The sequence below is a fragment of the Engystomops pustulosus genome, chromosome 3 (assembly GCF_040894005.1).
Source record: "Engystomops pustulosus chromosome 3, aEngPut4.maternal, whole genome shotgun sequence".
NCBI lineage: Eukaryota > Metazoa > Chordata > Amphibia > Anura > Leptodactylidae > Engystomops > Engystomops pustulosus.
Genome location: NC_092413.1, coordinates 8,121,994 through 8,148,355, shown reverse-complemented (window position 1 = coordinate 8,148,355; position 26,362 = coordinate 8,121,994). Strand labels below are relative to the sequence as shown.

Sequence of the window (26,362 nt, the reverse complement as noted above, 5' to 3'; positions counted from 1 at the left end):
ATGTACAAGAATATAACTACTATAATACTGCCCCTATGTACAGGGATATAACTACTATAATACTGCCCCCTATGTACAGGAATATAACTACTATAATACTGCCCCTATGTACAAGAATATAACTACTATAATACTGCCCCCTATGTACAAGAATATAACTACTATAATACTGCCCCCTATGTACAAGAATATAACTACTATAATACTGCCCCCTATGTACAGGACTATAACTACTATAATACTGCCCCCTATGTACAAGAATATAGCTACTATAATACTGCCTCCTATGTACAGGAATATAACTACTATAATACTGCCCCCTATATACAGGAATATAACTACTATAATACTGCCCCCTATATACAGGAATATAACTACTATAATACTACCCCCCAATGTAGAAGAATATAACTACTATAATACTGCCCCCTATGTACAAGAATATAACTACTATAATACTGCCCCCTATATACAGGAATATAACTACTATAATACTGCCCCCTATGTACGGGAATATAACTACTATAATACTGCCCCCTATGTACAAGAATATAATTACTATAATACTGCCCCCTATGTACAGGAATATAACTACTATAATACTGCCCCCTATGTACAAGAATATAACTACTATAATACTGCCCCCTATATACAGGAATATAACTACTATAATACTGCCCCCTATGTACAGGAATATAACTACTATAATACTGCCTCCTATGTACAAGAATATAACTACTATAATACTGCCCCCTATGTACAGGGATATAACTACTATAATACTGCCTCCTATGTACAGGAATATAACTACTATAATGCTGCCCCTATGTACAAGAATATAACTACTATAATACTGCCCCCTATGTACAAGAATATAACTACTATAATACTGTCCCCTATGTACAGGAATATAACTACTATAATACTGCCCCCTATGTACAGGAATATTACTACTATAATACTGCCCCTATGTACAGGAATATAACTACTATAATACTGCCCCCTATGTACAAGAATATAACTACTATAATACTGCCCCCTATGTACAAGAATATAACTACTATAATACTGCCCCCTATGTACAGGAATATAACTACTATAATACTGCCCCCTATGTACAAGAATATAACTACTATAATACTGCCCCCTATGTACAAGAATATAACTACTATAATACTGCCCCTATGTACAGGAATATAACTACTATAATACTGCCCCCTATGTACAGGAATATAACTACTATAATACTGCCCCCTATGTACAGGAATATAACTACTATAATACTGCCCCCTATGTACAGGAATATAACTACTATAATACTGCCCCCTATGTACAGGAATATAACTACTATAATACTGCCCCCTACGTACAGGAATATAACTACTATAATACTGCCCCCTATGTACAGGAATATAACTACTATAATACTGCCCCCTATGTACAGGAATATAACTACTATAATACTGCCCCCTATGTACAAGAATATAACTACTATAACACTGCCCCCTATTTACAAGAATATAACTACTATAATACTGCCCCCTACGTACAGGAATATAACTACTATAATACTGCCCCCTATGTACAGGAATATAACTACTATAATACTGCCCCCTATGTACAAGAATATAACTACTATAACACTGCCCCCTATTTACAAGAATATAACTACTATAATACTGCCCCCTATGTACAGGAATATAACTACTATAATACTGCCCCCTATGTACAAGAATATAACTACTATAATACTGCCCCCTATGTACAGGAACATAACTACTATAATACTGCCCCCTATGTACAGGAATATAACTACTATAATACTGCCCCCTATGTACAGGAACATAACTACTATAATACTGCCCCCTATGTACAGGAACATAACTACTATAATACTGCCCCCTATGTACAGGAACATAACTACTATAATACTGCCCCCTATGTACAAGAATATAACTACTATAATACTGCCCCCTATGTACAGGAACATAACTACTATAATACTGCCCCCTATGTACAGGAATATAACTACTATAATACTGCCCCCTATGTACAGGAATATAACTACTATAATACTGCCCCCTATGTACAAGAATAAAACTACTATAAGAAGTACAATTACTTTAAAACAAAGTACCTGAGGAATGTCGGAAATCACTGTTGGCTGTGTCTTGGTTCACATTTGGGATGCTGGGCAGAGAGGGGCGGCTCACCCATTTATTCAAGCTTGCGTTTGGGCCTCCTCGTCTCTTTTCTGAGCTAACAGGAACCGTACTAACCCCACTCAGACTAAATGAGGTGACAGTGGTTTGTTCTGTAAAAGTATAAAAATACATACCATAAAACAGGAGATCCCCAGGTTATACCGGCTGTACATATATCACTATATACAGGAGATCCCCAGGTTATACCGGCTGTACATATATCACTATATACAGGAGATCCCCAGGTTATACCACCTGTACATATATCATTATATACAGGAGATCCCCAGGTTATACCGGCTGTACATATATCATTATATACAGGAGATCCCCAGGTTATACCGGCTGTACATATATCATTATATACAGGAGATCCCCAGGTTATACCGGCTGTACATATATCATTATATACAGGAGATCCCCAGGTTATACCGGCTGTACATATATCATTATATACTGGAGATCCCCAGGTTATACCGGCTGTACATATATCATTATATACAGGAGATCCCCAGGTTATACCGGCTGTACATATATCACTATATACAGGAGATCCCCAGGTTATACCGGCTGTACATATATCATTATATACAGGAGATCCCCAGGTTATACCGGCTGTACATATATCATTATATACAGGAGATCCCCAGGTTATACCGGCTGTACATATATCATTATATACAGGAGATCCCCAGGTTATACCGGCTGTACATATATCATTATATAAAGGAGATCCCCAGGTTATACCGGCTGTACATATATCATTATATACAGGAGATCCCCAGGTTATACCAGCTATACATATATCATTATATACAGCAGATCCCCAGGTTATACCAGCTGTACATATATCATTATATACAGGAGATCCCCAGGTTATACCGGCTGTACATATACCATTATATACAGGAGATCCCCAGGTTATACCGGCTGTACATATATCATTATATACAGGAGATCCCCGGGTTATACCGGCTGCACATATATCATTATATACAGGAGATCCCCAGGTTATACCGGCTGTACATGTATCATTATATACAGGAGATCCCCAGGTTATACCGGCTGTACATATATCATTATATACAGGAGATCCCCAGGTTATACCGGCTGTACATATATCATTATATACAGGAGATCCCCGGGTTATACCGGCTGTACATATATCATTATATACAGGAGATCCCCAGGTTATACCGGCTGTACATATATCATTATATACAGGAGATCCCCAGGTTATACCGGCTGTACATATACCATTATATACAGGAGATTCCCAGGTTATACCGGCTGCACATATATCATTATATACAGGAGATCCCCAGGTTATACCGGCTGTACATGTATCATTATATACAGGAGATCCCCAGGTTATACCGGCTGTACATATATCATTATATACAGGAGATCCCCAGGTTATACCAGCTGTACATATATCATTATATACAGGAGATCCCCAGGTTATACCGGCTGTACATATATCATTATATACAGGAGATCCCCAGGTTATACTGGCTGTACATATATCATTATATACAGGAGATCCCCAGGTTATACCGGCTGTACATATATCATTATATACAGGAGATCCCCAGGTTATACCGGCTGTACATATATCATTATATACAGGAGATCCTCAGGTTATACCGGCTGTACATATATCATTATATACAGGGGATCCCCAGGTTATACCGGCATGTTATATATCACTGACCTGTGGAGTCCACCCCTTGTAGGCGGTCCCACAATTGCTGTTGGCTCCTCCTTTTCTCATTACGAATATTTTCGATCTCCTGCTGTTTTTGTCTCATCTTGTCTTGTGCAGACTTAGAGATGGTGAAGAGAATCTGTAGATATTTATTTTCAAATATTTAAAATAAGTAAAAAAGCAACAGACAATTTCTCCTATAATAATAATGAAGTCACATTATTCGGGTCCGGACGGGATTCACTAAGGCAGTTCCTCCGACGTCCACCAGGTGTCGCTGCTGCGCTGAAGAGCATCAGAACGCACTCAAGTTCACCGGCCTATTCCTAGTGAAGGTAAGTGCAAGCTCCGCTACACTTTTTGTATTTTTTTTTAAATACGGCGGTTCTTCCGAATCCGTCGGGTTTTCGTTCGGCCACGCCCCCCCCCCCCCCAATTTCCGTCGCGTGCATGCCAGCGCCGATGCGCCACAATCCGATCGCGTGCACCAAAATCCCAGGGCAATTCTGGGGAAATCGGCGCAAATCGGAAATATTCGGGTAACACGTAGGGAAAACGCGAATCGGGCCCTTAGTAAATGACTCTCATCATCTGCCCCTTCTCTTCTCTATTTGGGCTAAACCACCATGACCACTCCCCTAGCTACAACTCATGTACTACACACTGCGCCCCCGAGCACAACACTGAAATATACTGCGCTCCTGAACACTGTACCCCTAGCACAATATAGCCACACACTGCGCCCCCGAGCACAACACTGAAACACACTGCACCCCTGAACACTGTGCCCCCAGCACAATACAGCCACACACTGCACCCCTGAGCACCACAGTGCCCCTGAATATTATACTACCACACACTGTGCCCCTGAATATTATACTACCACACACTGTGCCCCTGAATATTATACTACCAAACATTGTGCCCCTGAATATCATTCTACCACATACTGTGCCCCTGAATATTATACTACCACACATTGTGCCCCTGAATATTATACTACCACACACTGTGCCCCTGAATATTATACTACCACACACTGTGCCCCTGAATATTATACTACCACATACAGTGCCCCTGAATATACTACCACATACAGTGCCCCTGAATATTATACTACCACACACTGTGCCCCTGAATATACTACCAAACACTGTGCCCCTGAATATCATTCTACCACATACTGTGCCCCTGAATATTATACTACCACACATTGTGCCCCTGAATATTATACTTCTACACACTGTGCCTCTGAATATTATACTACCACACACTGTGCCCCTGAATATCATTCTACCACATACAGTGCCCCTGAATATTATACTACCACACCTTGTGCCCCTTAATATTATACCACCACACACAGTGCCCCTGAATATTATACTACCACACACTGTGCCCCTGAATATTATTCTACCACATACAGTGCCCCTGAATATTATACAACCACACCTTGTGCCCCTGAATATTATACTACCACACACTGTGCCCCTGAATATTATACTACCACACATTGTGCCCCTGAATATTATACTACCACACACTGTGCCCCTGAATATTATTCCACCACACACTGTGCCCCTGAATATTATACTACCATACACTGTGCCCCTGAATATCATTCTACCACATACTGTGCCCCTGAATATCATTCTACCACATACAGTGCCCCTGAATATTATACAACCACACCTTGTGCCCCTGAATATTATACTACCACACACTGTGCCCCTGAATATTATACTACCACACATTGTGCCCCTGAATATTATACTACCACACACTGTGCCCCTGAATATTATTCCATTACACACTGTGCCCCTGAATATTATTCCATTACACACTGTGCCCCTGAATATTATTCCATTACACACTGTGCCCCTGAATATTATACTACCACACACTGTGCCCCTGAATATTATACTACCACACACTGTGCCCCTGAATATCATTCTACCACATACTGTGCCCCTGAATATCATTCTACCACACACTGTGCCCCTGAATATTATACTACCATACATTGTGCCCCTGAATATTATACAACCACACACTGTGCCTCTGAATATTATACTACCACATATTGTGCCCCTGAATATTATACTACCACATACAGTGCCCCTGAATATTATACTACCACACATTGTGCCCCTGAATATTATACTACCACATACAGTGCCCCTGAATATCATTCTACCACACACTGTGCCCCTGAATATTATACTACCACACATTGTGCCCCTGAATATTATACTACCACATACAGTGCCCCTGAATATCATTCTACCACATACTGTGCCCCTGAATATTTTTTTTTACCACATACTGTGCCACCTGAAGATAAGGCTCTTGTGGTCATGTTGGGTATTGCATTTACCATTTCCCACAGTCTCCGTGACCACCTACCCGTGCGTTGTTCTCCTTCCCTTCCTCTTCTTCCTTCTCTAGCTGAGGTGTCGTTTCAGTGTCTTTGGCTGCTGTTGGTAGGATTGCTCTTAAAGGGACCTGGCCCAGGCTGGCGTCCGTATCATTCATGGCGCGGCTGTGTGTCTTATCAGAATCTTGGGGACAGGAGATGGAACAAAAATGAGTTATTATTTTAAATGAAATCCAACCTGAAGCTAAGGACACAGAGCACAGCAGTGTGAGGCTACACTGCACCTAGATCAACTACAATTCTAGAATATAAATCAATTTTCACAGTCCTGCTGCTACTAACAACATATACAAAGGTTTAATTACAAATCTCAAAAGGGACAATAGCTAACACTGTCTGCAGAGAGCACAGAGAACAGCAGTGCACCTGGATTATCTAAACTCCTGGAATATAAATCCATTTTTCATACTATTTCTGCTACTAACAACATATACACAGGTACGATCACACATCTCTCCAGGGTGAATACCTAACACTGGCTGCAGAGAGCACAGAGCACAGCAGTGTGATGTGTGATTACACATCTCTCCAGTGACAATACATAACACTGGCTGCAGAGAGCACAGAGCACAGCAGTGTGATGTGTGATTACACATCTCTCCAGTGACAATACATAACACTGGCTGCAGAGAGCTCAGAGCACAGCAGTGTGAGATCTGATTACACATCTCTCCAGGGACAATACATAACACTGGCTGCAGAGATCACAGAGCACAGCAGTGTGAGGTCTGATTACACATCTCTCCAGGGAGAATACATAACACTGGCTGCAGAGAGCACAGAGCACAGCAGTGTGAGGACTGATTACACATCTATCCAGGGACAATACATAACACTGGCTGCAGAGAGCACAGCAGTGTGAGGGTACACCCACAGTACAATTCTGGAATATACATCCATATCTCACAGTCCTGCTGCTAATAACAATATACACAAAGGTCTGATTACACATCTTTCCAGGGACAATACATATCACTGGCTGCAGAGAGCACAGAGCACAGCAGTGTGAGGTCTGATTACACATCTCTCCAGGGACAATACATAACACTGGCTGCAGAGAGCACAGAGCACAGCAGTGTGAGGTCTGATTACACATCTCTCCAGGGACAGTACATAACACTGGCTGCAGAGAGCACAGAGCACAGCAGTGTGAGGTCTGATTACACATCTCTCCAGGGACAATACATCACACAGGCTGCAGTGAGCACAGAGCACAGCAGTGTGAGGTCTGATTACACATCTCTCCAGGGACAATACATCACACAGGCTGCAGTGAGCACAGAGCACAGCAGTGTGAGGATATGCCCCCAATGCACTTGGAGAAGGTACAATCCTTAAACATAAATCCATATATCACAGTCCTGCTTCTACTAACATCATACACATTGGTCTGATTACACATGGACAATACATAACACTGGGGGCAGTCTGCATGGTCATACGTGCAGGAAGACTCTAGGGCGATATTTTTGGACATGTCACATGACCAGCAGTTATCATTACACTTCTCACTTACTATTCACAATAAGATAATATCAGGTTGTGTGTCGCCATGATGCCGCCCCCTGCCCCATACACTGTGGACACCTCTAGGAACAATGGGCGCATTCCATGCGGGTAACACAATACCTGTGCGGATCACATGATCTGCCGCGCTCTCCGCTGCTCCATCCCAGCCATTGTGCTCCCAGGAGAGGCTCCCGCTTATTATCTCATTGTGTTTGTAGCAGAGAGCGCTGATACTTTGTTTCATTGTTTCAATTCTTCCCAAACATTGACGTGACCATTGTCCAGGACAGTGAGCAGGTGATTAGTGGATACTGAGACCCCCTAATCCTCCCTCCGGGGGGTCAGGGACCTGCTCCACCACTCCAGCAGAGGGAGCACTTCCCAAGATACTACTGATGACAATGGTAGTCACACAGGAAGTGTCCTCATCCAGGTGAGTAAGAACCTCAGTGGGGGGCGACTCCGACAGGTCCTACCAGCCTCCCTAATATTTGTGATTATTTCAGGACTTCTACACCAGTGTCCGGATAAATTCCCCCCTTTGTCTTTGAATACCCTTTAAAAGGGAACCTGTACACGAAATCGGACCTTACTGTATGTTGGTAGTAGCAGCAGGACTGTGAAATATGGATGTGCATTCCAGTGTACTGGGGGCGTGTCCTCACACTGCTGTGCTCTGTGCTTTCTGCTGCAAGTGTTATGTATTGTCCCAGGAGAGATGTGCAATCAGACCTCTGTGTATGTTGTTAGTAGCAGCAGGACTGTGATATATGGATTTATATTTTAGAATTGTACCGGGGTGTGTCCTCACACTGCTGTGCTCTGTGCTCCCTGTTGCCAGTATTAGGTATTGTCCCTGGAAATATTTATACTTATACCTTTGTGTAGGTTGTAACACCAGGATTGTAACTTATGTTATGTAATGTCCCTGGAGAGATGTGTAATCAGATGTTTTTGTATGTTGTTAATAGCAGCAGGACTGTGCAATATGGATTTATATTCCAGGATGAATGGAGAAGTTACAAATCCATATATCACAGTCCTGCTGTTACTAACAACCTACACAATGGTATAAGTATACATATCTCCAATACTTAATACCGGCAACAGAGAGTACAGAGCACAGCAGTGTGAGGACACCCTCCAGTACAATTCAGAACTAGAAATCCTTATAGCACAGTTCTGCTGCTACTAAAAACATACACAGAGATCTGATTGCTTATTTTTCCAGGCACAATACATTACACTGGCTGCAGTCTACATGGTTTCACCTGCTGATGGGTTCCCTTTTATCGTGCACTTACCTGTAGACCTGTTGGATTTGCTGCCGTCCTCCTGAGCAGTGCTATAAAAGAGGTCACATCAGTGTCAGTACAGGTTATAGGTCAGACACCCCTGTACCCCATTATTGTAAGACAACACGAGAATCCAGAATGGGGGCAACGTTAAATGGTTTTCTCCAGCGAGAAGAAATAAAAGACTTTTATACGAAATATTAAAACCAGGTACAAGAAGTAGCAGAAAGAGCTGACATTGACGCGTTTCGTCCTGGCTAAGGATGAGTAACGCGTCCGAAACGCGATTTTGTCTCGCTGGAGAAAACCATTTATACTTTGCCCTGGTTCTGATCCCGGAGTGGCCCGGCTTCTCCGTGCTCCAGTCTTCATGTCATCCCAATGGTGAGTATTTCTTCTGTCTAGGAATCCCCCGGCAGCAACAATGTGTCAGACTCCTCCCTCCGAGCACATTCCATTCTCACACAGGGGTCACGTATGAATTGTACTAAATGTGGCTCCGCCCAGAAGTGTAGAAATGTATCAGTGCTTAGTATTATTACATGACGTCTATAGGTCGGGCGTAGCGTACTGTACTAAATAGAGGAACAATTTAGGAGACGTGATCTCAGATATGCAAATGAGGCCACAGGTGTCCAGTGGGTAAACCCCACCCCCAGTTACTTTCCATTAAAGAATAGTAGGCAGTCACCTTCTGGAAGATCTCCGGAGCTGAGTGTTAGTAGAGCCGGGCATTAGAACGTTCTGAGTCGTCTCCGATACAACTACAGAGGATTTGGCTATAGGAGGAATCACAACCCCTCCAAGAGGCTGACGGGTGCGATCATCACCGGAGAGAAGAGGCTGGAGGGAGAGAACATAGGGAATTGTTACTGGGGAAAAGATACATAGAGAGAGAGATAGAAAGATAGGATATAGATAGGAGATAGATATGAGAGAGAGAGAGAGAGAGAGAGAGAGAGATAGATAGATAGATAGATAGATAGATAGATAGATAGATAGATAGGAGAGAGATGAGATAGATATGAGATAGATAGATAGATAGATAGATAGATAGATAGATAGATAGATAGATAGATAGATAGGAGAGATATATGAGAGAGATAGATAGGAGATAGATAGATAGGAGATAGATAGATAGGAGATAGATAGGAGATAGATAGATAGGAGATAGGAGATAGATAGATAGGAGATAGATAGATAGGAGATAGATAGATAGATAGATAGGAGATAGATAGATAGATAGATAGATAGATAGATAGATAGGAGAAAGATATGAGATAGATAGGAGATAGATAGATAGATATGAGATATATGAGAGATAGATAGGAGATAGATAGATAGGAGATAGATAGATAGATAGATAGATAGATAGGAGATAGATAGGAGATAGATAGATAGATAGATAGATAGATAGATAGATAGATAGATAGATAGGAGATAGATAGATAATAGGGTTGTACTTCTCTGTAGGTTGATCCTTCTCTCCTTCCATCCCCGTTCTCGGTCCTGTTGCTCTGTGCTCCGCTCTCCTCTGTGTTGTTGCTGTGGGGGGTGGGGCTCCTCTGTATGGGGGGCACAGGTTTGGTGGCATTCATTATCCTCTGGGAGGCGCTCCTGGGCACCGCAGGCCTCAGGGGAGAGCTGAGTGAGCTGATCACCTCAGATGGAGCTGTGATGGAGGGGACATCACAGAGATACAATGTATTTCTTATCAGAGATACTTTGAGATTTATCTATAGATTAATGATGTTATAACGAGGGTCCACCCCTCCCTTACTGGTCACACCCCTCCCTTACTGGTCACACCCCTCCCTTACTGGTCACACCCCTCCCTTACTGGTCACACTCCTCCCTTACTGGTCACACCCCTCCCTTACTGGTCACACCCCTCCCTTACTGGTCACACCCCTCCCTTACTGGTCACACTCCTCCCTTACTGGTCACACCCCTCCCTTACAGGTAACACTCCTCCCTTACTGGTCACACTCCTCCCTTACTGGTCACACTCCTCCCTTACTGGTCACACTCCTCCCTTACTGGTCACACCCCCTCTTACAGGTCACACTCCTCCCTTACAGGTCACACTCCTCCCTTACTGGTCACACTCCTCCCTTACTGGTCACACTCCTCCCTTACAGGTCACACTCCTCCCTTACAGGTCACACCCCTCCCTTACAGGTAACACTCCTCCCTTACTGGTCACACTCCTCCCTTACTGGTCACACTCCTCCCTTACTGGTCACACTCCTACCTTACTGGTCACACCCCCTCTTACAGGTCACACTCCTCCCTTACAGGTCACACTCCTCCCTTACTGGTCACACTCCTCCCTTACTGGTCACACTCCTCCCTTACTGGTCACACTCCTCCCTTACTGGTCACACTCCTCCCTTACTGGTCACACCCCCTCTTACAGGTCACACTCCTCCCTTACAGGTCACACTCCTCCCTTACTGGTCACACTCCTCCCTTACTGGTCACACTCCTCCCTTACTGGTCACACTCCTCCCTTACTGGTCACACTCCTCCCTTACAGGTCACACTCACCCCCGCGGGCACTGGAACTTTCTGACATCTTCCTCTTGACCTTGTCCTTCAGTCTGGAGGTCTCCAGAGCCGCATTGTCCACCTCCTCCTCCCGCTGGAGATTATTACCAGAAATGTTCAGTTTTACTTCATTTTTCCGTTCATGATCCGATGTCGAAGGCAAAATCTCTGGCTGCAGATCATCTCCCCCCCAGATGTAAGACCTCCTCAGCTGCAGACCTAGTCCTGAGGATAGAGAGGGGGACATATGTATCACTAAGAAGTATTATAGTAGTTATAGTCTTGTACATAGGGGGCAGTATTATAGTAGTTATATTCTTGTACATAGGGGGCAGTATTATAGTAGTTATATTCCTGTACATGGGGGGCAGTATTATAGTAGTTATATTCTTGTACATAGGGGCGGTATTATAGTAATTATATTCCTGTACATAGGGGGCAGTATTATAGTAGTTATATTCCTGTACATAGGGGGCAGTATTATAGTAGTTATATTCTTGTACATAGGGGGCAGTATTATAGTAGTTATATTCTTGTACATAGAGGGCAGTATTATAGTAGTTATATTCTTGTACATAGGGGGCAGTATTATAGTAGTTATATTCTTGTACATAGGGGGCAGTATTATAGTAGTTATATTCTTGTACATAGAGGGCAGTATTATAGTAGTTATATTCTTGTACATAGGGGGCAGTATTACAGTAGTTATATTCTTGTACATAGGGGGCAGTATTATAGTGGTTATATTCCTGTACATAGGGGGCAGTATTATAGTAGTTATATTCCTGTACATGGGGGGCAGTATTATAGTAGTTATATTCTTGTACATAGGGGCGGTATTATAGTAATTATATTCCTGTACATAGGGGGCAGTATTATAGTAGTTATATTCTTGTACATAGGGGGCAGTATTATAGTAGTTATATTCTTGTACATAGGGGACAGTATTATAGTAGTTATATTCTTGTACATAGGGGGCAGTATTATAGTAGTTATATTCTTGTACATAGGGGGCAGTATTATAGTAGTTATATTCTTGTACATAGAGGGCAGTATTATAGTAGTTATATTCTTGTACATAGGGGGCAGTATTACAGTAGTTATATTCTTGTACATAGGGGGCAGTATTATAGTAGTTATATTCCTGTACATAGGGGGCAGTATTATAGTAGTTATATTCCTGTACATAGGGGGCAGTATTATAGTAGTTATATTCCTGTACATAGGGGGCAGTATTATAGTAGTTATATTCCTGTACATAGGGGTAGTATTATAGTAGTTATATTCCTGTACATAGGGGGCAGTATTATAGTAGATATATTCTTGTACATAGGGGGCAGTATTATAGTAGTTATATTCTTGTACATAGGGGGCAGTATTATAGTAGTTACATTCTTGTACATAGGGGGCAGTATTATAGTAAAATATAATAGATTTGTGCACACACCTGTGTCAGTCGACCCCCAGCGGTTCCCATACAGCTGCAGGTTGCTGTCGATGTTCCCACTGCGCAGTGACATGTACCCGGGCTTCATTTTGGGAACGCTGCCACAATACACGGCGAGGGAGGCTCTGATGTTGGCTGCAATTATAAAGGGAGCAGAGAACATCCATTGAGGACTGATCTGTCACGATCCTGGAACATTCGTCATTATGGCGCCATTGTGTGGGGATTACATGGCGCTTCCCTGTGACGGACGCTCTGCGCTGTGGATCCTGGGCAGAACATTCTGCAGTCTATGGAATAAGTTGTCAGGACCCTTTTAATTTTTCTTTATTTTTTTTCCCTGAATTCCTTTACATCCACCATAGAAATTATGTCTAATACATTTTTCATCATCACTTTACAAAATCCATAACTTTTTGATTCCTTTTGCCTATGTAAGGGCTTGTTTTTTGTGGGATCTGTTGTTATCTTTTCATCAGCGGGTGTTACCCCCCTGAATCTATATGGACACCTCCCCTTACCTGACATCCCACCAGCTCTGCCCCTCACACCTGTCCATCACTACCACAAGGGGGCAGTCAATATAAAGCTGCAGAGATCTGTCACGACCCTGCTGTTCTCTTAGCTCTCTGCAATGAGCTGCTGAACTGTTGCTCCGCTCTTATTTAAAGGTTTCTGGCTGAATATATGAGCTGTCACTCTGAGCAGAGGGGAGGGTCTATAGGACAGTAGAATACAGAGAGCACAGAGCACAGCAGTGTGAGGAGATGCCCTCAGTGCACTTGGAGTATAAAGTGTTTCTCACTTTGTATCTTTTTCAGACTCACCGGGCGTCAATAACAGGGGAGAACTTTAACCATTTGTAATCCAGGATAGACGAGAAGCAGAAAGGAATAGAAGAGACATAAATGATAATGTGCAGGTATATACATCCAGACACGTCTCACGGGGGATGTGCACCCAACCCACACTTCATACCTGCCCCCCAGCCCATGCTTCACACCTGCCCCCTAGCCCATGCATCATAACTGCCCCCCAGCCCGTGCTTCATAACTGCCCCCAGCCCATGCTTCATACCTGCCCCCAGCCCGTGCTTCATACCTGCCTCCCAGCCCATGCTTCATAACTGCCCCCCAGCCCATGGTTCATAACTGCCCCCCAGCCCATGCATCATAGCTGCCCCCCAGCCCGTGCTTCATACCTGCCCCCCAGCCCGTGCTTCATACCTGCCCCCCAGCCCGTGCTTCATAGCTGCCCCCCAGCCCGTGCTTCATAACTGCCCCCCAGCCCGTGCTTCATAACTGCCCCCAGCCCGTGCTTCATACTTGCCCCCAGCCCATGCTTCATACCTGCCCCCCAGCCCGTGCTTCATACCTGCCCCCCAGCCCATGCTTCATACCTGCCCCCCAGCCCATACTTCATAACTGCCCCCCAGCCCATGCTTCATACCTGCCCCCCAGCCCATGCTTCATACCTGCCCCCCAGCCCATGCTTCATAACTGCCCCCCAGCCCATGGTTCATAACTGCCCCCCAGCCCGTGCTTCATACCTGCCCCCCAGCCCGTGCTTCATACCTGCCCCCCAGCCCATGCTTCATACCTGCCCCCCAGCCCGTGCTTCATACCTGCCCCCAGCCCATGCTTCATACCTGCCCCCCAGCCCGTGCTTCATAACTGCCCCCCAGCCCATGCTTCATACCTGCCCCCCAGCCCGTGCTTCATACCTGCCCCCCAGCCCGTGCTTCATACCTGCCCCCCAGCCCGTGCTTCATACCTGCCCCCCAATTCCCGTGCTTCATACCTGCCCCCCAGCCCATGCTTCATACCTGCCCCCCAGCCCATGCTTCATACCTGCCCCCCAGCCCGTGCTTCATACTTGCCCCCAGCCCATGCTTCATACCTGCCCCCCAGCCCGTGCTTCATACCTGCCCCCCAGCCCGTGCTTCATACCTGCCCCCCAGCCCGTGCTTCATACCTGCCCCCCAGCCCGTGCTTCATACCTGCCCCCCCCAGCCTGTGCTTCTTACCTGCCCCCAGCCCGTGCTTCATACCTGCCCCCAGCCCGTGCTTCATACCTGCCCCCAGCCCGTGCTTCATACCTGCCCCCCAGCCCGTGCTTCATACCTGCCCCCCAGCCCGTGCTTCATACCTGCCCCCCAGCCCGTGCTTCATACCTGCCCCCCAGCCCATGCTTCATACCTGCCCCCCAGCCCGTGCTTCATACCTGCTGTATAATCATTGTGAGTCATGATGTCCGCAAAGGTTTTCTGTTTTTGCTGTCAAAGAATGACTCCTGTAAGAAACTTCTTCTCATTATGTTCTTCCATCAAGTCCTAAAATAAATACAGAGGTGATCAGGGGTTATGGGGGTCCAGCGGTGAGACCACCATAGATGTCACCATAATCAGGTATTCTGTGTTATAAGTGCCAGCGTGACCTGTGTAATACCGCACATGTCCTGCAGTGGGCGCTGTAGGTGGAGTGTGATCTGCAGATCCTGATCCAGGGATTCAGATACAGTCTACAAGCTGGGGGGCTTCTAAGGGGGTATCAGACCGTGTTGGGGCAGGAGCCGCATTAGACTGCCCTGGGCCCTGGGCTGTAGGAATATTATTGCCCCTACAAGCCTGGAATCACCTCCTACATCTGGTGCTGGAATCAGCTTCTTCTTGGGGAACGGAGGATGTGTCCCTTCTGACTGCTCTCAATCTGTGATTTCAAGACCTTTGGAGGACCTTCAAAGGTCCTGAAATGGCTCTTATGTACATGTGTATTGTATTGTATGGGGGGCACTTCTGTAACCCTTGCTCTTGGATGCTTAGAATCATTTTGCCTGCACTGATACACTGTAACAGATTCTGGACATAAAAGAGATTAATGAGGATTGTTTAATGTAGCAGAGGATTGTTTAGACTGGATACAATTGTAACAAACCCTCAGCTAGGCTAAATATTATGATTTTAGGATGGGCATGTAAAGAGGAAGATTTCCAGTCACTGACAGCAAGCCGAGGTCTAATTTATGAGAACTAATTGAGCATTTTGTCCCTGGGGTTCTCAGTATATAGAGGACCCCTGACCCCCCCATGCTCAGGGCGCTGTATGTCTACATGTAAACATTGACATAGCGCCACGCACTAAGGAAACGGCGCGGCTGGGGGCGGTATACGCACCGGCCCTTCCCGCTACTACACACTTGTGGGTTTTTCCATTGCAGAATTTAAAGGCGCAGTCTGATTATTTCTCAAACCCTCCGACCTCTCCTCCCCCTCAACCGGGATCCAGGAAGAAGCAATGGAAACACAACAGTCACCAAGGCGGCGATACATGGGAACTCTATGGCAGTATAATGTGGGAACTATATGGCAGTATTATACAGGCTTTTAAAGAATGTGTATATACAGATCTTGCACATTATTCAGGCACAGTAATAGCTAAGCACTCTATGGCGGTATTATGTAGCAATATTGGGGCGCAGGAGGTGCCAGTCCCACCTCTGGTCCTGGCTGACCCCACCCCCATAATATTAGGTCACATCCCCCCTCTATACCCCTGGGATGTTGATCAATATTATAATAGTGATGACATCATCGGTGTCACCCTGTCCCCTCCCGCAGAGTCTCAGGTGTCACTCGCCCTCCTGGGACTTGGCACCAGGTCCTCGCCCTCACCTGGGGATTCTGGGCTTAGATACCTCACCAGGGGATCCTGGGCTTAGATACCTCACCAGGGGATCCCGGGCTTAGATACCTCACCTGGAGATCCCGGGCTTAGATACCTCACCAGGGGATCCTGGGCTTGGATACCTCACCAGGAAATCCCGGGCTTAGATACCTCACCTGGGGAACCCAGGGCTGATACCTCACCTGGGGAACCCAGGGCTTAGATACCTCACCTGGGGAACCCAGGGCTTAGATACCTCACCTGGGGAACCCAGGGCTTAGATACCTCACCTGGGGAACCCAGGGCTTAGATACCTCACCTGGGGAACCCAGGGCTTAGATACCTCACCTGGGGAACCCAGGGCTTAGATACCTCACCTGGGGAACCCAGGGCTTAGATACCTCACCTGGGGAACCCAGGGCTTAGATACCTCACCTGGGGAACCCAGGGCTTAGATACCTCACCTGGGGAACCCAGGGCTTAGATACCTCACCTGGGGAACCCAGGGCTTAGATACCTCACCTGGGGATACGCTGTTCATCCCTCCTCCACACAAAAGACAATAATAGTAACTGCAGTAAATAAAACAACGGCAGGTGATACATTTAGCCGGTTATTGGTCACAGGGGGCGACACAAACCAACAGGGGAACCGGGCCAGAACCCACAATCTCTACAAACAACCTGAAAATAGACCCAGTACTTCTCACAGCTGAGGGTTTGTTACAATTGTCCCCAGTGTAGACAAGTCACCTGCTTTACAAATATCTCTTCTACCCTGACAGTTTGTTACAATGTTTCGGCGCAGGTTAAATGCAGCAGCCTGGAGAGCCGGGTGCTAAACCTGGTAACAAATACTCATGTGGAGGATACTCATATTCCTTTATGGAACATATAGATATGCAATAACACTACCTCAGTGTACATATGGATATGTAAGAATATCCCTCTAGTTCGATATAAATATAATAGGTATGATTTTTGTTAACATTGGATCAATTGTGGGTATTGACATATTTATGATTTCTATATAAAGTGAGTTATGCAAAAATATTTTTTTTATTTTATTTATTTATTTTTCAATATAATGGATGGAAACATATACCCTTCATTGAAGATAAATTTACCTCTTAAGATGTTAATCTTTCGAATTGATTGGCCAATAATGAAATAAATTCTTGTTGTTGTAGTAGTGTGAACAGGGACTAAGTTACTCCTGCTCACGCACTGCTTGTTATGTGTGAGAAGGTAGGGGTTAAACATGGGGGGGGGGGGTATCTACAATATGGGGAAGAGGGTGTGAAGTCTTGGGATATACTAGATTGGATAAAGCTGTGTAACAACAGATATTTTATTTTCCTCCTGGTAGAACATTCTTGTTAGCTTTATATATATTAGTATTGTATGTATACGGAATAGTTGCTAAATGGTCCGATGTATCTATTGTGTATCCGATGTATCTATTTTATAATAGAATGGAAGGCAGTAATTGTGCTATGTGTAAGGTATAAAAAGATTGAGAGGTTACTAGCCAGCAACGCCCCGGAAGAAGCCGTGGTAGCGAAACCCTGGGTCGGGCGAACTAGCGAGTCTGGCGTCCACATGGTGGATTTTATATGCGCATGTTTTTATTCTATTTTGTGAGTATGCTTTAATAAAATAAACTCCATATATTTGAGCATACTGCCCTATCTGCTGCTTAATCTCTTCTATAGGAGCTGTACACTATTTGGCTACAGGATGCAAGAAAACGCAGCTTAAAACTGTCTGAATAGCGATCTATTCCCATCCAAATACCGTTTGTGTGGAAGTGTACGGAAGAATTTGGAACATAGTTGGGAAAGGAGTGAAATCATTAATTTATCAAAGGATATACAAGAGGACACACAAGGAGCTCCGGTCAGACTGTTTTAGTTTTACTATTTGCTTGATGTGGGATCCATCTGTGACAGCTCCTATAGGGGATAGTGTGCATCACAAAAACACTTTTTCCACTGTTATGGGGGGGATGTGTAGGTGACACTGTTATGGGGGGATGTGTAGATGACACTGTTATGGGGGATGTGTAGATGACACTGTTATGGGGGATGTGTAGGTGACACTGTTATGGGGGGAGGTGTAGGTGACACTGTTATGGGGGGAGGTGTAGATGACACTGTTATGGGGGGATGTGTAGGTGACACTGTTATGGGGGATGTGTAGGTGACACTGTTATGGGGGGGATGTGTAGGTGACACTGTTATGGGGGATGTGTAGGTGACACTGTTATGGGGGATGTGTAGATGACACTGTTATGGGGGGATGTGTAGGTGACACTGTTATGGGGGATGTGTAGGTGACACTGTTATGGGGGGATGTGTAGATGACACTGTTATGGGGGATGTGTAGGTGACACTGTTATGGGGGGAGGTGTAGGTGACACTGTTATGGGGGGAGGTGTAGATGACACTGTTATGGGGGATGTGTAGGTGACACTGTTATGGGGGATGTGTAGGTGACACTGTTATGGGGGATGTGTAGGTGACACTGTTATGGGGGGAGGTGTAGGTGACACTGTTATGGGGGGAGGTGTAGATGACACTGTTATGGGGGGATGTGTAGGTGACACTGTTATGGGGGATGTGTAGGTGACACTGTTATGGGGGGGATGTGTAGGTGACACTGTTATGGGGGATGTGTAGGTGACACTGTTATGGGGGGATGTGTAGATGACACTGTTATGGGGGATGTGTAGGTGACACTGTTATGGGGGATGTGTAGATGACACTGTTATGGGGGATGTGTAGGTGACACTGTTATGGGGGGATGTGTAGGTGACACTGTTATGGGGGGATGTGTAGGTGACACTGTTATGGGGGATGTGTAGGTGACACTGTTATGGGGGATGTGTAGGTGACACTGTTATGGGGGGATGTGTAGGTGACACTGTTATGGGTAATGTGTAGGTGACACTGTTATGGGGGGTTGTGTAGGTGACACTGTTATGGGGGATGTGTAGATGACACTGTTATGGGGGATGTGTAGGTGACACTGTTATGGGGGGATGTGTAGGTGACACTGTTATGGGGGGATGTGTAGGTGACACTGTTATGGGGGGATGTGTAGGTGACACTGTTATGGGGGATGTGTAGATGACACTGTTATGGGGGGATGTGTAGGTGACACTGTTATAGGGGATGTGTAGATGACACTGTTATGGGGGGATGTGTAGGTGACACTGTTATGGGGGGGGATGTGTAGATGACACTGTTATGGGGGGAGGTGTAGGTGACACTGTTATGGGGGGATGTGTAGATGACACTGTTATGGGGGGATGTGTAGATGACACTGTTATGGGGGGATGTGTAGATGACACTGTTATGGGGGGATGTGTAGGTGACACTGTTATGGGGGATGTGTAGATGACACTGTTATGGGGGGGATGTGTAGGTGACACTGTTATGGGGGATGTGTAGGTGACACTGTTATGGGGGATGTGTAGATGACACTGTTAGGGGGATGTGTAGATGACACTGTTATGGGGGATGTGTAGGTGACACTGTTATGGGGGGAGGTGTAGGTGACACTGTTATGGGGGATGTGTAGGTGACACTGTTATGGGGGATGTGTAGGTGACACTGTTATGGGGGATGTGTAGGTGATACTGTTATGGGGGGATGTGTAGATGACACTGTTATGGGGGATGTGTAGGTGACACTGTTATGGGGGGATGTGTAGATGACACTGTTATGGGGGATGTGTAGGTGACACTGTTATGGGGGATGTGTAGGTGACACTGTTATGGGGGATGTGTAGGTGACACTGTTATGGGGGATGTGTAGGTGACACTGTTATGGGGGGATGTGTAGGTGACACTGTTATGGGGGATGTGTAGGTGACACTGTTATGGGGGGATGTGTAGGTGACACTGTTATGGGGGGATGTGTAGGTGACACTGTTATGGGGGATGTGTAGGTGACACTGTTATGGGGGGATGTGTAGGTGACACTGTTATGGGGGGATGTGTAGGTGACACTGTTATGGGGGATGTGTAGATGACACTGTTATGGGGGGATGTGTAGATGACACTGTTATGGGGGGATGTGTAGGTGACACTGTTATGGGGGATGTGTAGGTGACACTGTTATGGGGGATGTGTAGGTGACACTGTTATGGGGGGATGTGTAGATGACACTGTTATGGGGGGATGTGTAGGTGATACTGTTATGGGGGGATGTGTAGATGACACTGTTATGGGGGGATGTGTAGATGACACTGTTATGGGGGATGTGTAGGTGACACTGTTATGGGGGATGTGTAGGTGACACTGTTATGGGGGGATGTGTAGGTGACACTGTTATGGGGGGATGTGTAGGTGACACTGTTATGGGGGGGGTGTAGGTTGTTGGTTGGGACGGCAGAGGGTGCATGTCTCGTCACTGGTTGCGTGTAATCTCTCCTGAATTCCAGCACATCTGATCCTTTCTCCCCGTCCGCATTACGCAGGATTATGCAGCTCAGGTGTGTGCACCTGTACAGGTAGACAGCCCCGCCCCCTCCTCATTAGCCGCCATTATATACACATATCATTAAGTCATTAGCTGTAGAATATGAGATAATTATTGCGTCTATGTAGTGGAATTTCCCGGCGGTGCGGATCTGGCTACCGGACGTAATAATATGTTATTACACTCTAGAGGAGCCGGGGATTCCCTGCTAATCCCTTCATCTCCAAGAAATCACTGGCATCCATGGAGGTGCAGACGCCTTTCCCGAAATTCATTTCTCATAATAATCAAATGTTCTATATAGAAGAGATGAAACAGGAGGCCCTGGATGATCACATCAGGTCCTCGCACTGGTCCTCGCACACCCCCTCCCCCCTGACTACAATGTAACCTTCAGCCATTATCCAGGTAAGTCCTTCATGTGCCACAGCCGGGACACACAGGGTTAAGGCCGCCCTGACTCCTCCCACTGCCAGGAATTTGGATTAGGAGTCCGGGCAGTGACTGAAATACCAGATTTTAATCCTTGGATGATGCTGGGGAGGAGGATATCTGAACCTTTAATAATACCGCCACATAGTACTTATAATAATCCCACCATTAATTAAGATACTTGGTAAAAACGGTCAAAAACGCATGCATTTTTTAACGGACTGAAAATGCATGCTTAAATCGGACTAAAAACGCCATGTGTGGCAACACCCTAATAATACTGCCACATAGTGCTAATAATAATCCCACTATACAGTGCACTAATAATACCCCCACTTAGTGCTAATAATACCAACATACAGTGTTCTAATAATACTGCTATGTAGTAATGATAATACCAACATACAGTGCTCTAATAATACTGCCACATAGTACTAATAATACCACCATACAGTGTTCTAATAATACTGCCACATAGTAATAATAATACCAACATACAGTGCTCTAATAATACTGCCACATAGTACTAATAATACCACCATACAGTGTTCTAATAATACTGCCACATAGTAATAATAATCCCACTATACAGTGCTCTAATAATACTGCCACATAGTACTAATAATACCACCATACAGTGTTCTAATAATACTGCCACATAGTAATAATAATACCAACATACAGTGCTCTAATAATACTGCCACATAGTACTAATAATACCACCATACAGTGTTCTAATAATACTGCCACATAGTAATAATAATACCAACATACAGTGTTCTAATAATACTGCCACATAGTAATAATAATACCACCATACAATGCACTAATAATACCCCCACTTAGTGCTAATAATACCACCATACAGTGTTCTAATAATACTGCCACATAGTAATAATAATACCACCATACAATGCACTAATAATACCCCCACTTAGTGCTAATAATACCAACATACAGTGTTCTAATAATGCTGCTACATAGATCTAATAATACCACCATACAGTGTTCTAATAATACTGCCACATAGTAATAATAATACCACCATACAGTGCTCTAATAATACTGCTACATAGTACTAATAATACCACCATTTTGTGCTCTAATAATACTGCTACATAGTACTAATAATACCACCATACAGTGTTCTAATAATACCACCATACAGTGCTCTAATAATACTGCTACATAGTACTAATAATACCACCATTCTGTGCTCTAATAATACTGCCAGAAAGTGCTAATAATTCTTCCACATGCAGAGGTAACACCACCATAAGGTGCTCATATAATACCACTAAACAGTACCTGAGTGTTTAGTCCACTGAGTTGGTTAATAATAGCATCACAAAGTGTTCAGATCATATCAACATCCACTCCCATACACACCACATAGTACTGAACGAACACCGCCATACAGTGCTCAGATACTACCACCATATACAGCCTTAATAATACCACCACATAGTTCCCTAATTATACCACTACATAGCGCCTAGATATTTCCATGACATAGAGCTGGAGTAATACCGCCATACAGCATCCGTATAATGAAAACAGGAAGCAATATAATCATGTGCAACATAGTGCTCAGATAATACCAACATACAGTGCACAAGTAATACCACATAGTGTCCCAGTAATACCAATAGACAGTAATAATACCACCACACAGCGCTCAAGTAATACTACCACAGTGTAGCAGTGTCGGGGGTCATACCTGGGGCAGGTAAGGGGATCAGTGATGGGTCATACCTGGGGCAGGTAAGGGGATCAGTGATGGGTCATACCTGCGGCAGGTGAGGGGATCAGTGATGGGTCATACCTGCGGCAGGTGAGGGGATCAGTGATGGGTCATACCTGTGGCAGGTGAAGGGATCAGTGATGGGTCACACCTAGGGCAGGTGAGGGGATCAGTGATGGGTCATACCTGCGGCAGGTGAGGGGATCAGTGATGGGTCATACCTGCAGCAGGTGAGGGGATCAGTGATGGGTCATACCTGTGGCAGGTGAAGGGATCAGTGATGGGTCACACCTAGGGCAGGTGAGGGGATCAGTGATGGGTCATACCTGCGGCAGGTGAGGGGATCAGTGATGGGTCATACCTGCAGCAGGTGAGGGGATCAGTGATGGGTCATACCTGCGGCAGGTGAGGGGATCAGTGATGGGTCATACCTGCGGCAGGTGAGGGGATCAGTGATGGGTCATACCTGCGGCAGGTGAGAGGATCAGTGATGGGTCATACCTGCGGCAGGTGAGGGGATCAGTGATGGGTCATACCTGCGGCAGGTGAGGGGATCAGTGATGGGTCATACCTGCGGCAGGTGAGGGGATCAGTGATGGGTCATACCTGCGGCAGGTGAGAGGATCAGTGATGGGTCATACCTGCGGCAGGTGAGGGGATCAGTGATGGGTCATACCTGCGGCAGGTGAGGGGATCAGTGATGGGTCATACCTGCGGCAGGTGAGAGGATCAGTGATGGGTCATACCTGCGGCAGGTGAGGGGATCAGTGATGGGTCATACCTGCGGCAGGTGAGGGGATCAGTGATGGGTCATACCTGCGGAAGGTGAGGGGATCAGTGATGGGTCATACCTGCGGCAGGTGAGGGGATCAGTGATGGGTCATACCTGCGGCAGGTGAGGGGATCAGTGATGGGTCATACCTGCGCCAGGTGAGGGGATCAGTGATGGGTCATACCTGCGGCAGGTGAGAGGATCAGTGATGGGTCATACCTGCGGCAGGTGAGGGGATCAGTGATGGGTCATACCTGCGCCAGGTGAGGGGATCAGTGATGGGTCATACCTGCGGCAGGTGAGAGGATCAGTGATGGGTCATACCTGCGGCAGGTGAGAGGATCAGTGATGGGTCATACCTGCAGCAGGTGAGGGGATCAGTGATGGGTGATACCTGCGGCAGATGAGGGGATCAGTGATGGGTCATACCTGCGGCAGGTGAGGGGATCAGTGATGGATCATACCTGCGGCAGGTGAGGGGATCAGTGATGGGTCATACCTGGGGCAGGTGAGTGGATCAGTGATGGGTCATACCTGCAGCAGGTGAGAGGATAAGTGATGGGTCATACCTGCGGCAGGTGAGGGGATCAGTGATGCATCATACCTGCGGCAGGTGAGGGGATCAGTGATGGGTCATACCTGCGGCAGGTGAGGGGATCAGTGATGGGTCATACCTGCGGCAGGTGAGAGGATCAGTGATGGGTCATACCTGCGGCAGGTGAGGGGATCAGTGATGGGTCATACCTGCGGCAGGTGAGGGGATAAGTGATGGGTTAGATCAGTGACAGGATCAGTGATGGGTCATACCTGCGGCAGGTGAGGGGATCAGTGATGGGTCATACCTGCGGCAGGTGAGGGGATCAGTGATGGGTCATACCTGCAGCAGGTGAGGGGATCAGTGATGGGTCATACCTGCAGCAGGTGAGGGGATCAGTGATGGGTCATACCTGCGGCAGGTGAGGGGATCAGTGATGGGTCATACCTGCGGCAGGTGAGGGGATCAGTGATGGGTCATACCTGCGCCAGGTGAGGGGATCAGTGATGGGTCATACCTGCGGCAGGTGAGAGGATCAGTGATGGGTCATACCTGCGGCAGGTGAGTGGATCAGTGATGGGTCATACCTGCGGCAGGTGAGGGGATCAGTGATGGGTCATACCTGCGGCAGGTGAGGGGATCAGTGATGGATCATACCTGCGGCAGGTGAGGGGATCAGTGATGGGTCATACCTGCGCCAGGTGAGGGGATCAGTGATGGGTCATACCTGCGGCAGGTGAGAGGATCAGTGATGGGTCATACCTGCGGCAGGTGAGGGGATCAGTGATGGGTCATACCTGCGGCAGGTGAGAGGATCAGTGATGGGTCATACCTGCGGCAGGTGAGGGGATCAGTGATGGGTCATACCTGCGGCAGGTGAGGGGATAAGTGATGGGTTAGATCAGTGACAGGATCAGTGATGGGTCATACCTGCGGCAGGTGAGGGGATCAGTGATGGGTCATACCTGCGGCAGGTGAGGGGATCAGTGATGGGTTATACCTGCAGCAGGTGAGGGGATCAGTGATGGGTCATACCTGCGGCAGGTGAGGGGATCAGTGATGGGTCATACCTGCGGAAGGTGAGGGGATCAGTGATGGGTCATACCTGCAGCAGGTGAGGGGATCAGTGATGGGTCATACCTGCCCCAGGTGAGGGGATCAGTGATGGGTCATACCTGCGGCAGGTGAGAGGATCAGTGATGGGTCATACCTGCGGCAGGTGAGAGGATCAGTGATGGGTCATACCTGCGGCAGGTGAGGGGATCAGTGATGGGTCATACCTGCGGCAGGTGAGGGGATCAGTGATGGGTCATACCTGCGGCAGGTGAGGGGATCAGTGAGGGATCATACCTGCGGCAGCTGAGGGGATCAGTGAGGGATCATACCTGCGGCAGGTGAGGGGATCAGTGATGGGTCATACCTGCGGCAGGTGAGGGGATCAGTGAGGGATCATACCTGCGGCAGGTGAGGGGATCAGTGAGGGATCATACCTGCGGCAGGTGAGGGGATCAGTGATGGGTCATACCTGCGGCAGGTGAGGGGATCAGTGATGGGTCATACCTGTGGCAGGTGAGGGGATCAG

The 26,362-nt window shown here is 46.3% G+C and overlaps 1 protein-coding gene and 1 long non-coding RNA gene across 6 annotated transcripts in view; one reads left to right on the top strand and one right to left on the bottom strand.

The window, feature by feature from the left end:
- Positions 1 to 14,087, top strand: part of LOC140120925 (uncharacterized) — a 29,855-nt gene extending 15,768 nt beyond the window's left edge. Inside the window, exon 4 of the long non-coding RNA XR_011854005.1 lies at positions 13,972 to 14,087. This is a non-coding gene — a long non-coding RNA (uncharacterized lncRNA). The remainder of the gene's footprint in view (positions 1 to 13,971) is intronic.
- TOGARAM2 (TOG array regulator of axonemal microtubules 2) overlaps positions 1 to 26,362 on the bottom strand; it is a 56,706-nt gene that overhangs the window by 16,755 nt on the left and 13,589 nt on the right. For 3 of the 5 annotated variants that reach the window (XM_072139964.1, XM_072139961.1, XM_072139962.1), the window contains 9 exons: positions 15,374 to 15,482; positions 13,151 to 13,285; positions 11,704 to 11,928; positions 10,617 to 10,825; positions 9,845 to 9,996; positions 9,163 to 9,203; positions 6,319 to 6,473; positions 3,919 to 4,051; positions 2,138 to 2,314 (listed from right to left, as the gene is read on the bottom strand). In XM_072139964.1, coding sequence (XP_071996065.1) covers positions 2,138 to 2,314; positions 3,919 to 4,051; positions 6,319 to 6,473; positions 9,163 to 9,203; positions 9,845 to 9,996; positions 10,617 to 10,825; positions 11,704 to 11,928; positions 13,151 to 13,285; positions 15,374 to 15,398 — 1,252 coding nt within the window. In that variant the 5' untranslated portion in view covers positions 15,399 to 15,482. Of the gene's footprint in view, positions 1 to 2,137; positions 2,315 to 3,918; positions 4,052 to 6,318; positions 6,474 to 9,162; positions 9,204 to 9,844; positions 9,997 to 10,616; positions 10,826 to 11,703; positions 11,929 to 13,150; positions 13,286 to 13,977; positions 14,001 to 15,373; positions 15,483 to 23,939; positions 23,964 to 26,362 lie in introns of those variants that run through there. The other 2 variants (XM_072139966.1, XM_072139965.1) reach the window with 2 other exon arrangements.